Source organism: Otolemur garnettii, unplaced genomic scaffold (genome assembly GCF_000181295.1).
Source record: "Otolemur garnettii isolate 467f Iridium unplaced genomic scaffold, OtoGar3 scaffold00051, whole genome shotgun sequence".
Lineage (NCBI taxonomy): Eukaryota > Metazoa > Chordata > Mammalia > Primates > Galagidae > Otolemur > Otolemur garnettii.
The window spans coordinates 5,157,310-5,171,329 of record NW_003852446.1 but is presented as its reverse complement, the minus strand read 5'-3'; the positions used below and the strand labels follow the sequence as shown (position 1 = coordinate 5,171,329).

The 14,020-nt window shown below is 40.9% G+C and overlaps 2 protein-coding genes and 1 pseudogene across 6 annotated transcripts in view; 1 reads left to right on the top strand and 2 right to left on the bottom strand.

Annotated features, from left to right (window-relative positions):
• SH3KBP1 (SH3 domain containing kinase binding protein 1) overlaps window positions 1–14,020 on the top strand; it is a 357,471-nt gene that overhangs the window by 109,124 nt on the left and 234,327 nt on the right. The gene's annotated exons all lie outside the window — the stretch shown is intronic.
• On the bottom strand, window positions 1,807–3,390 carry LOC100960689 (phosphatidylinositol 4-phosphate 5-kinase type-1 alpha-like). Its single transcript, XM_012806428.1, has 2 exons — window positions 2,070–3,390; window positions 1,807–1,922 (listed from the first exon to the last, which is right to left on the bottom strand). The coding sequence occupies exons 1-2, from the start codon at window positions 3,388–3,390 to the stop codon at window positions 1,807–1,809; spliced, it is 1,437 nt and encodes a 478-aa protein (XP_012661882.1).
• Window positions 10,671–10,829, bottom strand: LOC111725999 (annotated as a pseudogene).

The window sequence follows — 14,020 nt, the reverse complement described above, 5'->3', positions numbered from 1 at the left end:
AAAAAAAAAAAAAAAAAAAACCCCAGATATTTATCACTTTTATTGCATTTGCCATTTCTGAACAATGCAAAGTAGAGGCAAATATGACACTTCATAAAAAGTGTTGATTTCCCCATTTCTTTCCCCAAGACCCAGCCCTCCCTCAAATATTCCCTCCCATCCCTTACAGAACTCTGTCCTGAATAAAACACTTAAATACATCATAAATAGTAAATTATGAAAAAAATAGCAAGAATTCTTTCTTTCTTGTAAAAAAAAGAACATGGCAGCAAAGACAGGCAGCCCAAAACTGGCTGGGGGTGTCTAATATAGAGAGTTATTTGGGGTACAGGCTAACCTCCTATCAAGGTAGGGTAGGGTAGAGAAGGAATAGCATGGGAATTGAACGATCTGCTTGAGACATCAGGCCCCCTTCTTCCCCTGACAAAAGTGGAAGGATCAGAAAGAGGACAGAAACTCTTTGAGATAGGGAAGAGAGCGTTTGTAGCCCCCATTTCCAACTTCTCTGCAGAACGACAGGGGGCAGGACATGCAGCACAGCAATTACCTCACCGAGGCAAGAATCTGCTGGCTGACCATGAGTTTCAGTAAATATTCTCTAGCCTCATAAATAAGGTCTGCCTGTTAAACATACACAGGTGTCCCCCTCTCTACCTTAGCTCCATAAACAGCAGAACTGTTGGAAAAGATGGGAAGAGCAAAAAAATCTCCTTTGGAGAATGATCTAAAATTTATTTCGTAAGTCTTCATATTAGAAAACAATCAGAATACATTTCAAATTGCAAAACAGTAATAATCATTACAGCTTGGCAGTGAGTAGGGTCCAGCCTATGAAGGGCTCCGATCTCTCAGCCACATGACTACCCCAGTTTTAACAAAAGGGGTAATGATTACCCCATATCTCACGCTCTCTGTTCCTTCAGCCTTTAAGAAATTCATCAAGAGAGGAGAAGTTATAGAGGAGCTGCTCCTGGTAACCAATACACTTCTCTGCAAACACTAGGTCTCTTCTGAGGGAAAGCTATAAACAGGCATCTCTTCAACACTTCTAAAGCTTTGATCTGAAACTGGCTTGAAATTGTATATTGTTTGTTCTTTTCCTTTTTTAAGGAAAAAAAAAAAAAGAAAAAGAGGGGCGGCGCCTGTGGCTGAAAGGAGTAGGCGGAGGTGACTGGTTCAAATCCAGCCCCGGCCAAAAAAAAAAAAAAAACCTGCAAAAAGAAAGAAAAAGAGGTTGGGAGATGGTTAAACACCATACTACCCCAAGAACATTTACAAAGTTTAAAGGGGTCTTCTTCCAGGTACCAGAGAGAAAGACTACAGTGGGAAAATGTGCCAGCTAGTCTGTCCTGAAGAAATTAAGAGTCCAGCTCCTGGCAAAACGTAGATGAGGGCTAACAAAACCACCATGCCCTGCAACTCCATTTCCAACATGAAAAATAGGGGGTTGAAAAATATTCAATCGTAGAAGCCAAGGTTAGCCAGTTAAAATTCGTGCTGCCCAACTCTGGAGTGGAAGGGATGCTGCTGTCTTCAAGTGTCTGAGGCACTAATGTCCATGTATAAGGCAGGGTAAGGAAAAGAGAGTCTTCTTCAGGAAGGTGATGGAGAGCACTACTCACTTCCTTTATAGTCCTTTTTTTGATGACCAAGAAGAAAATTCTGCATTGCTGGGGCAAGAACTGATATCTTGAAATCATAGAGATTGTAGAATCTTGTTCCAGAAATTATGAGGTTTTCTGCTCAATGGGTGAATTCTGACTTTGCAACCTCAAGCTTTTCCAAGGTTGTACTTGTAGTTAGCATTTACAAATTCTCTTCAACTACAGGTGAGAAACTGGGGTCAAGAATAGGCGACCCCTCGCTGATTTCCTCCAAAGGTGGAGTCTGAGGTAAAACATCAGGACGACCAATGTGAATGCCTGGCTCGACTTCTGCCTTTGTTGTCATTTGTGCCTTGTGTTCCCCAGAGACTGATGGCTAATAATTAATGGAGGAGTTGCTGCTTGGTCCTGCTCGCAGAGAGAAAGATGAGCCAGACCTAAACTTTTTGGAAGAAGAGGGTTTCAAGGGAATTTTCTTAAACACTATGTTGCACATGAAGTGCCGGAACCGTTCGGCATAGAAGCTTGGGCGATGCACCGATACAGTGTCACCATCATGTACTAAGGCTTTCCAAGAGTGCTCCAACTTCTTAATAAACCTGTAAGACTGCAGAATGTCAATGATGCCGATATAAAGCAGGAGCCTTTCCCCTTTACTATTCCGGGCAGGAATGCCACCCATATGGTCATCAGTCTCCATGGTGCCACCTCTTCGAGCCTCGCCCTGGATGGATTCCATGGCTGTAGAATAGAGAGCCTTTTGGGCAGTTGGTCGGCGACTGTCAACCAAGTATTGTGTTTCACTGTACAATGCCTCTTGTTGTGCATGATCAATGTTGTGGATTGATACCAAGAGGCTATAGTCCATTATCTTAAAGCTCTGCAGCACCAGACAGTCACGCTGCAGGGTCTTACAAAGGGCATTGTACATGTCAGCATCCAAAAAAAGACCATCAGGGATGTCTTGTAAGAAGTCCAGGTCTTTAAAGGTGGGGAGAGGCTTCTCTCGTTCTTTTTGAGAAGCCCGTCGTTTGTAGGTTGAACCCTTAAGGTCATACTTCATATGCATTTTGACTGAATGTGGTAAGAGATTATTCATTGCCACAATTCGAATGTTCTTGCCACCTGCTTGAACACAGTACAGTCCATAGAATTTGGGCAACAAAGTCCGAGGGTTCTGGTTAAGGTTCATGTAGTATCCCGGAAGCAGCTTCTGCAGAAACTCCGCCTCTTTATGTTGGACTGTTTTAATGATGAATCCGTCATCGCTGGATACATAGAAGAGGGAACCACTAGCTCCAGGGTTGCGCAGTTCAATCAGTGGTTCATTGCAGAGGGAGTACAAGTAATCATCAGGCCGGATGCCAAATAGCTCCCGAAAGTAGCGGAAGGCAACAGGTGCATAGGTCTTGAAACGAAAGTCACTGTAGTGATGAGCAGGAGTTAGGTTGCTCCCTTCACTGGGAAAGAAGATACTCTCCACTACGTAGAAATCTTGCATGAGGACATCCCGCTCAGGTTTAGTACTCAGGCTCCCCACAGTGTGCGTAATACCCAACTGGATGGCACCTTTCAAGGTTGATGAAGTTGTCTTTTTATACATAGTCTCTCCTGAGGAATCAACACTCCGGTGGCCTATTTTCTTGGTGGGCATGCCAGAGGTATAAGACACCTCAGATGCCATGGGTCTTTTCATTCCAGATGCTGAAGGTGAGGCACAAGGAGGGACCCCGGGATCAAAGGATGAAAACCCGGGAGCCGGCGGCCCAGAGGAGGCCGACGCCATCTTGGCGGCCTGGCTCCCATTCAACCCGGCTCTGCCTCTTCTCGGAATCGAATCTTCCCTACGTCTTTTCACAAAGCCCGCGTTCCGAGGGCCACCTACCCCCCGCCCCGCCTTTGGGACCTCCGTCAGACACTTCCAGCCAGCTTCAAGTCCAGCTCAGGGCTGCACCATTTGCCAAGCATGGGGGAAATCGCCCGTCTTGCACCCCCTCTGAAACTTTAACTGCTTTCTGCAGTAGCTACTTTCCCCTTTTACAAACTGCTGCTAGTGTCCCGCGTCCGGCCCAAACCACACCTAAGGGAAAAAAAATGAGGCATGAGAAGTCCAGGAGGACCGACCATCTCTTCCCCCTCCTGTCTAGCTGCAGCCTGATTACCACCCCTTCTTAGGACAATTTTATCATCCCAATCACATTCTTCATTCCCATTTACAGTTAATTCTTATTCCCACTCCTAGCCCCACTGTCTATTGTCTGTCTTTATAGAGCTGCCTTTTTTAGATGTTTTATATAAAGTTTGATTTAAAACATTTCTGATTATAAAATACAGAGAAATATCCTAACTCCTGGAGCTTATTAGAAATGTAGGATCTGGGGGGCAGCGCCTGTGACTCAAAGGAGTAGGGCACTAGCCCCACATGCCAGAGATGGCAGGTTCAAACCTAGCCTCGGCCAAAAACTGCAAAAAAAAAAAAAAAGAAAGACAAAGAAAAGAAATGTGGGATCTGCATTTTAACAAGATCCCTTAGGGATTCTTATACATATTAGACTAATAGAACACTGACAAATTGAACCCACTATATTGATCCTTTGTCTACTTAATAGGCATATATTATGAATATTTTCCCCAAATTATTAAATCTCTTCTGAGAACATTTTAAGTCCCATTGTAAAAATATGCCACGATATTTAACCAGCCTCTTCATGGCAGACATTGGGTTTCCCATCTTTTTAGAGCTGTGGTGATCATCTTTGTATATAAATCTTTGGGCTTAGATAGCTTCATATCCACTGTATCAGTAATTCCGTTTCTGGGAATTTATTCTAAACCAGTCATTATAGATAAGCTGCTAAAATTTAGAAGGTTCATATAAATGCTGATCAATGTAGTTCATCATGTAAAGCACTGTTTTCCTGGAAACCAGACCTAGAGCCAAGGAGATAATGGGAAATACAGACCCCCAACATGCAATTTTAGAGCATCTTGCTAAATCTCACCTCCATATTCTTGAGCATTAGTTCCATTGTTGAATGAAATGAGTGAATAAGTGAATGAATGAATGACTATATGAAAATGTCACCAAAAGGCAAGGTAGAAGTTGTTGTTAGTTACTAAGCAGCAGTGAAATAGAAAGGGGTAGATGCTGGGCCTGCATGCAATAACTTTCTCATCTGTTGTAACTCTATCCTCACTAAACTTCCAGCTTCCACTTGTCAGTTCTGTGCTTGCCAGCAGCCCCCGCTGCTTAAATACTCTGCAACTCATTACTCCTCATAGGTGAGGAGTCATGGTCATGGGAGCGATGGTACCCTCCTCAGACCACACTGACTAGGCTTTCAGTGTCATTTTCCCACTCTCCACAAGGATTATAGTCTCTTAAGTATTTACTGGTCTCCCTGGTTCCTAGATCTTTGGGGAGTCAGGATGATCTGGGCTTATAAATCTACCTCATATTTGCCCCATTATCAGGGCCATTAGGTTGAGGAGGGATTGAGTGTGTTCAAGAGGGTGAGTGAATTTTCCTGTTTCATTTTTACCACTGCCATATTCTCTGAGCTTTCCACTACTATAATATTTCCTGGAAAAAAAAAACCCAGCTCTTTCCCCCCCCCCCGAGGGTAGGTTGTGCAAGAATCTCTGCCTCTGCTTAAGTGCTCATCTCCGAGGGTTCATGTAGAGCATCCCACTCCAGAGGGTCTGAGCACCTCCTGCCACGTCAAGGTGTGGCAACCATTTTGTTTTTCTTGGCAGTGATTCTCACACTGGAGCATGTTTCAGAACTTTGGGAGGCTTGTTAAAGCATAGATTGCTGAGCCCCACCTCATGGCTTCTGGTTCTATAGGTCTGAGTCGGGGCCAGAGAATCTGCATTTCTAACAAGTTCCTACTGTTGCTGTTGTCTTGGAACCCCACTTTGAGAACTACTGCTGTGGCCTGCCCCTCATCCTCCCTGTCCCCCTGCAATCATTTCCAAATAGGTAAAGAAAGGCACTGGGAGACTGGTGTGTTGAAGGCTCTTGCAGCCGGGGATCCTGTCCAGACCTCTAGGTTCAACGCTTAGCTGTGGTGTGAGCTTGCTGAGCGAATGGATGAGGCTTTTGCTAGAACCTTCAGGGTATTTGGAACAGTAGCTAGTTCAAATTACTTGAAATAGTTGGGGTGGGATTACTGGGTCATTTAGGGAACTCTGGGAATAAGAATGGAGCCCCAGGTCCTTAGCACCACATGGGAAATCACCCCCAAAGCTGGCAGGTGTGGGCATCTGGGGCCTCGGCCTGCCATATTTTGGCTGGTACATGGCTGCACTGAACATTGTAACCTCCTATCCCTGGCTCTTTCTATTGACTTCCTCTTCTCCTATTGGAATTTTTCCCCTCTGGTTAGGGAAAGACACCTTCTCCAGGAAGGGCTCCAATGGCCTCAGGTTCTGTCTCTGCCCTTTATACCTGACTTTGTAGCACAGCCCCAGCCAGTTGGTAGAAGCTGTAGACCTTAGTAGAATGTGGTTCCTCCAATTGCTGAAGGCTCAAAAGGCTTAAGGATGATATATGGAGAAGGTTAGAGGAGATAGAGAGAATCTTGATTTAACTTTGCTCAGTGATCTCTTAGTGAATGGGTCTTTCCAGTCTTGGTGCAGGTATACATTGTTTCAGTATAGATCAGGGTGGCAGTTGGTTGATGGTTAGGTATAAATCAGAGGTATGTTAAAATATTCAGGATAGTGAGGGTGCCTATGGAAACCGAGAGGAAGTGGCTTAAAGGGCCAGGCTAGATTTAGATTTAATTCAATTGTTTTTCAGTCCAGGGATGTCACTGCCTAGTAGACACCTTGTCCCTCCATGCACCCTGACCCTTTGTGGGAGTTTGCTCCAGGGAATTGCATCTGTGAGGCAGCATTTTCCACCCATTTTCATTCCTCCCTCAGCATCTTCTTTTGGGCCCTGCTAGGCTACTTGAACAAGAATTTATGGACCCAGGCCATAAAAATTTCCATATCAGATTCCAACAGCTCTGGGTGCTTACGGCTCAGACCTGGAAGTGTGGGCATTCATAAGTATGTGTTATTTTGAGAGTTCTGGCTTTAGGTCATTTTGAAGAAAGTGTCTTCTGAGGTCTGTCTTTTCTGGAAGCTAGACGAAGCAGCTAAGTCGTTTTTGGGGGGAAATGAATTCTTGGCACACTCTATTGTCTTTTGGGCTAGTCACATTCGTGCTAAATACCAGTCAAGTTCCCTGTGGACACCGTGGAATAAGGACAACATCTTACTCTTGCCAGTTTGCAAGGGGTAAATTAGGCTGTGGCACTTTCAAGAAGAATTATTAAATATCAATGGGGGATAATAAATGTGAAGTAGCTTGCAAATCTTCTGATATTTTAGCTGTTTCAGTGAAAACACAGCTGCTAAGATACTTTCCTAGCTGTAATTGAGAAGGTAATTTTCTTTAAAGGCCATTTAAGCCAGATCTTTAGTGTCTTTGCTTATTAAGAAGCATGAATAGGGGCAAGTCTCTGAAAAAGATAAATAGACACAGAGCCTAGCAGCAGGGATGTCTATGATGCAGGATGTTAATGTCCAGGGCCCAAGTACTCCAAATAGAACAAAGACTAATTTGTTGTGTGGTTTATTAATGGACTAGAGCCGATATTGGACTAATATAGCCAATTCTTCCATTTAGAGTTTCCCTAGTAATGAATGAATTAGAGTAAGCAGGCATGTCAGTTTAAGATATAGTGCTAATATTTTGTGAGAAACATTGAACAAGGCATGTTGTATGAATCAATAGTTGAAAATGTGAGGCAAAACATTCCAGAAAAGACTTACAGTCTAAATAAGAGCAGTTAATTGGAAGAAAATCAAGGCTACCCAATATTTAGATTGGTTTAGAAGCCAAGGGAACTTCAGAGAAAAGGAACATTTCTCTAGTTCCGTGATGTTATCAGCTTTTCTGATGTATTTTGGAGCTTTGACAGTGGTGTGGCAGTTTTACCTCAGTGGGGCTAAGGGGAATGGAGGGGGTGTTGGGCATTTATTTCAAAATTTTTTGTAGCATACTCGTGAGGCTCTGTGGAAAGATTTGCTTCGAGTCAGGTTGGGTAGCTTCTGCCTTTGAGTTGAGTAAAATCCCTTACTGTCAGGGCCACAGATGGAATTTCCCCAGACTGTGCCCTGGGGACTGGTAACAACTCCTTTGTGAAAATTCTGTGTGATGTTGCTACTGGACAGAGAGGGCTTGTGGGAGGGGAACTGGGGTACCACTCACTCCCTTCAGAAGCTGTGGATCAACATGCAGATGGTCTTGTAGTAGATCTGGCTGGGTTCCTGTAATTATTTTTTTTCCACTTAAGCCTTTTTGGATTTCTCTATAATTTGATAATTTAGTTTTTAAAACGTAGAGGTGAAGATTCATTTTTCTGTGTATTAAAAGTATTAAATTTAATAAATCCTCCAAATTCATTGGGGCAGGTAGTGTAAACTAGAATTTCCTTAGGTTTCTTTAAAGTTAACCAAGCTAACATTGCTAAAGATTACCAAACATGATATATGCAGAGACTTAGTTTGATTTTGCTCAAACAGTTGATTATAAAAGGTATGATGAAAAACCAAAGCATACACTACAGAATATGAATTCAAGTACTTTTATTTACACCAGAAAATATGTGAAAAAAAAAGGCAACATGAGGGTTAAGCCCACAAAGACAGTAAAAAAAAAAAAAAACTCTACAGGTAGGATGGTGGGGAGATATTTTGTGCTTTGAGGACAACTTGACCTTGGTGATAGGTACAGTCACTGAGTTCCCAGGATCCTGCCTTTCTAGTCATGTAGCATTTGCAAATGCTGACAAATAGCTGCTAATTCCCTTTTCTCTGAAAGGTAACACTGGGTGACAGGGTGTTCTCAGGACATGAGCTGCTCCCCAAAGTCACATGACTTTCAGACAGCCATGCCGTCAGCTGGGACCTGGGGAGAACATACCAGTACAGACCTCGGCTGGTCATTTAGTTCTTCTGAAAATGATGATTCTTACAGGGGGCACTGGTGTGCATGTGTGAGAGAGAGAGAGAGAGAGAGAGAGAGAGAGAGAAACTAAATAATTGCTTAAGACAATTTCCATTTGAGATCAGAGATACAGGCCACATCTATGGAAGCAATTGGTAAAAGAAGACTAATGAATGTGGATGAATCAGATATGGCTTTACAGTTCTAGAAAATAAAAATATACTTTCTGCTCAGTTTGAATCATTTGAAGGGAGGAAGAATTCCAAAGAGTGAGTTGTGATCTAGGACAAAGAAGCTGCTGGAATGAGTGACAGCTCAGAGAGCTAAAGGTGGAAAGAGGGATGAAACACAGCTATTAAGGTGACCTGTGCCATAGATTGCCTCAGGGGCTAGGACAGCTCTTCTGGTGGCTCTCTCTTCTATGTGTCTGTGTGCCCATCTGTATTTCTGTCTGTAAATCTCTATGTCTGCGTGTGTGTGCCAGTGTGTCTGTCTCTCTCATTCTCCATTAACAGACTGGCCCAGAATCTGTTGCCAGGCAGAGTAGGCTGGCCTGGGCTTAGTTAAATCCACATTTAGTTTCTGACCAGTTGCAAAAACAGGTGTGTCTCATACTATCACAAGAGTAGGGGAAAAGAGGAAGAAGAGATAGCTGGAAGTTCTAGAATCTTGTTTGGAGTTTACAAGTTCCATCGGACCCTTTCCCCTGACAAACCACCCAGGCACTAACCACCCACTTCTTATTTAGCATTACTTTTATCCTCCCCCCTCTCCATGGGATATTCCCAGAATGCTTCTTTTGACTTTCTCTTATGCAGGAACCACCCCCCTCCCCCGCCGTTATTATTATAGGTCCTGTGAATTTTCTTGTTCACATTTAGCGTTGCAAAGGAGAGGAAACCAGGGAGCATGGGTGGTGATTCAGGAAGCTAAGGAAATAACCTCTTATTGGGTCTAGAATTTTCCCTATGAATTTTTAAAAACTGGCCTCACGCTATTTGGACCTTATTTTCTGATTTCTAGGTTTCCTTTGACCCCTCTCTCCTTCCATTTCTTTTTTCCTTGGTTCTACTTTGAGGGTCCCAAAGCTGTTAGAGGAAAGACTCCTTTTCACTTGTAGCAGTGGATTTCTCCTAACAACGCTCCTGGAAGATGAAGGGACTCTTATTGTTAGTGATAACTTTAAATTTTTAAAAAGGACAGTGTTCTTGGCACTCATTTAAATAACTTTCCTAAGGTATTTCCCCGCTACCCCAACTGTTTCCTTTTTTTCCTCTTCCACTGTAATCCATGTCATGAATTTTTTTATTTTCTTAAACTTCTGACACAGGTATTTTCTCTCCTAAATAATATATATATTTAAAATTTATAAAATGAAGACAGAAACCAGAAATAAAAATAATCAGTCATCTCATCTTCTAGGATAACCATGGTTGAAGAGCATTCACTTTTGTAGTCTATTATTTTTGTTCATCTTAAGCGTGGATATGTTTATTTTCCTACAAAAATGGGATCACACTGTAGGTAGTGTTTTGTAACCAAATTTTAAAAGCTTTAATTGTGCTAAAATATACATGAAATTATAACCAACTTTTAAATTTAATGTAACGTCACTTAACCTTTACCATTGGTAACGTTTCTGCAAGCTTTTTAAAGTTGCAGAATCCTCTTCTGAAAGGCAAAAAGGCTAGAAGTAAGGCTGTACCATTGAGGCAGGTGGGAGGAGCCCAGGCTTCATCATAATGCTGCAGTCCACACTTACCCTCCCATAGTTCTTGAGGCCTCCTGGGATCCTGGCCATTCTCAGTAGTGACCTTTGAAAGTACACAGGCCTACTTCTTAGTTTTCTATATTTTATTTTTTAATTTTTAATTTTATTTTTCGTAGAAACAAGGTTTTGTTATGTTGCCCAGGCTGGTCTCATACTCCTGGCTGTCCAAAGTGCTAGGATGAAAAGTGCGAGCCACTGCACCTGTCCCCTGATTGTTAATATTTTTTGGATGGCTCTCGTTTTCTTACGAAGAACAAATTGTGAACATCCTTTTAAAATCCTGTTTTGAACACATTTGTGATTGCTTCCCTAGATAATTGCCTATAAGTAGAGTTACTGGCTTTTGAGTATGATGGTGATGGTGGAGGTTTCTTTTTTTTTTTTCTTTTTTTAGCAATAATCGCGCCTTGGATAAACCTCATTGGCTACGATACTGCCACTGGGCAAAGCTGGTGGTGGTTTCTTTTTGACTTATAAGCCGTACTGCCAACTGATCTTCACCAAAGTGTGCCAACTCAGACTCACAGTAACATAAGAGAAGGCTTGATTTCTCCCATTCCCTAGGTAAAATCAATCTTCAAAGTTTAGTGTGACTCAAAATGTATCTCATTGTTTGATATTTACATCTCTGGTACTAGTAAGTTTAGGTATATTTTTATATGTCTGTTGGCCATGTATAGTCCTTCTTTGGTGAACTGTCTATTCATAACCTTTGCCCAAAGTCAATGGCTATGTTATAGTAAATTAGGAAATTTTTCTAGGGGTTTTATTTATCTTTATTATTCCAGTACTCAACCTGGAATGTGAGAGTTCAGGTTTGTGGCTTATTAGAATCACATACTATATTAAACATCTACTTGAGAAAAACAAAATGCACCATATGCATTTTGGGTACTTTATGTCATGAATAAAGTCAGTCCCATGCAGAGCACCATAGCTTTGCGTGTCTGTGCCTGGGAAGTAGTTAAAGACATTTTCTCTTTTTGTTTGCCAAGTGATCTCAATCTACAATCATATTTCATTAAAAAAATGCCGTGACTATTTGCAATTTAAATAAACAGTTGTACAGTTTTATAATAATGTTGTTCAATATACTGTTGTAAAATGAAAACTTCTTTCTACTTAACAGGAGGTTTCCTTATTTTAGGAGAGGAAGCTTTACATAGAACAAGAACAAGGATCTTACTAATTTTTATATGTATGTATATCATATAAAAATATTATATATCATATATGATATATAATTATAGTTATATATGATTTTATATATATCAATCATATATATGATATAATATATATATACACACATATATATATGCTGAACTTGGGCAGACAGGAAAACAAGATGTAAAATGTCAAGTTCTGTCTTTTTAACCTGAATCCTTCCGACAGCCACATCTAGGCTTTTGTGGGTGTAGGAAATGTTTAAAATAATTCATGTGTATTCATATGTTGACTCATAAATCATACCACAAGATTACTGATCAATAAATGAAGACATGGGGATCAGTCTTGGAAACTTTTTGACTTCATTTTAATCGTCCTATTGTGAACATATATTTCATGTTGAAAACTCACATTTCCTATTTCTTCTAAACACAGACACCACAAGTAAGTATTTTGTCCCTGTTTCTTTTCTTTCAAGGAGAACATTGTTCTTTGCCCATATTATCTAAGCATCAAGATAAAAGCCAGCTGAAATTATTTGGCCTGTCTATGATGCCCATGGTATGTGTGCCATTTGCTGTGTGGCTGAGTGAGTCATGTTAGGTGGATTTTAGCCTCACCCTATGTGGTTATTTGGGTTGTTGGTAAAATGTATTGAATTTGAATCTCTTATTTATAAGGTGAGATGGGGATTGTACAATGATGCTGTTAATTTGAGCCCCAAGATATTGCTGTACTTTCTTCCCCCTTCAACATGTCATGGAGCCTTAAAACAGTCACCAGCATGTCCTTTCTGTATTCAGCCTTTTGGAGGTGCTCTCTTATTGTTGGGCTGGGGTGGTTGTAGCTGATTGGCCTAAATGAACACAGAACAAGAACGCTAAGGAGGATAAGAAATCCTACGATTCTGTTTATGTGTGTCTGTGCCTGGGTAAAAATCTCATCAATTGCAGCCAGTGCATGTGTTGGTGTGTTGTGTGTTTGACTGCAGTCTATTGGAAAATTGATACCGACATGATGCATTGTTATCAACATGTCTCCTATGTGTGACCTAAAACCATTCTGCATTTCCATTTGTCAGGCTCCCCAGTGTGCTCTGAGTTAATAGCAAATTAACTTCTAAGTTTAAAGAAACAAAACCCGCTGAAGCTCTGCATGAACTGAAGTTAAGCTACTCTGATGGTGGGGGCAGGGAGAAGGTTTAACATTACAGGACAAGGGTAGGTTGAGAAATTGTTCTGTATTTCAGCTAGTTCATTATCACAGTTCCCCAGTATGTCTGTAAGGAGAAATGTGAATAACATCAATAGTGATTATTTTCCTTCATTATTCCGTTTACTTGCTATTTAGTGTGAACATGCCAATGAAGAGAGATTACCAGAGGCTAACTTTAAAAAAATCCACAGTTTCAGAGGCGTGCTGGGTCTGCCTTTCTGGTACTGAGTGGGGAGGGTGGGGCAGGACTGGTGTTAAACTTTTAGATCTATTTTTAAGCTTTGAGGACAAATTTTATAAATGTGAGTTGCTGCTGCTTTTTTTTTTTTTAAATCCCTTTCTACTCTAAAAATAGTTTGCTGGGAAAAAGTTTGTGAATTGTTTATTAAAGGAAGACTTAGAAATTCAGCTGTACATGTTTTCTTATAAATAAAGAGAAAAAAATCACCTCCCAGCTACTGTCTGAAAGCAGATGCAGCTTCTTAGGAAAGAAAGGAGATCTCTAAGATGTTAATGCCCAATGTCAGAATGTGGAAGAAAATAAAAATTTTCCCTTCTGGCTTGCTCTTTTTAGACTCTCTACAGCCTACTCATTTCTTATGATCAAGTTGGTATGTTGTTCCTTTTGGAAAGAAGACATCCCTGATTTTTCCTAGGCAGAATGAATAGCCTCAGCTTTTGTTCTCATCAGCACACCCTTAGTCATACTTATATCTCTTTCCTGTAATACTTTGTCTTACTATTATTTATGATAATCACTATTTACTGATACAGTAAATCAATATTTACTATATACCAGGCACTGCTCTAAGCTCAGTTCATGTATTTTATTTTCTCATCATAACTGTTTGAGTTAGATGCTACCATTATTATCATTTTAAAGGTGAAGACTGTGGTAGGCTAAATAATCTAACTCCAAAGACATCTACTTTCCAATCCTCGGACCCTGTGAATATATTACCTTTCCTGGCAAAAAAGACTTTGCAGACATGAATGAGTTAAGGACCTTAGAATAGGGCGATTAGAATCACAGGAGTCCTTATAAGAGGAGGTAAACAGGCAATAAATAAAAATAGATAAATTAGACTACATCAAAGGACACAGTAAATAGAGTAAAATTCAACTTACAGAATGGGGGGAAATATCTGATAAGAGGTTAATATCCAGATTATATAAAGAACTCCTGCAACTCAACAACAAAATAAGTAACCCGCTTAAAAATGGGCAAACACTTGAATAGACAGTTTTCTTTTTTTTTTT

Excerpts from the sequence above, each read along its gene's own strand:
- LOC100960689 (XM_012806428.1), bottom strand. The coding sequence starts at position 3,390 with ATGGCGTCGGCCTCCTCTGGGCCGCCGGCTCCCGGGTTTTCATCCTTT. Across the intron at positions 1,923-2,069 it reads AGTGTTTAAGAAAATTCCCT|GCATTCACATTGGTCGTCCT; the intron begins TGAAACCCTCTT and ends AAGTCGAGCCAG.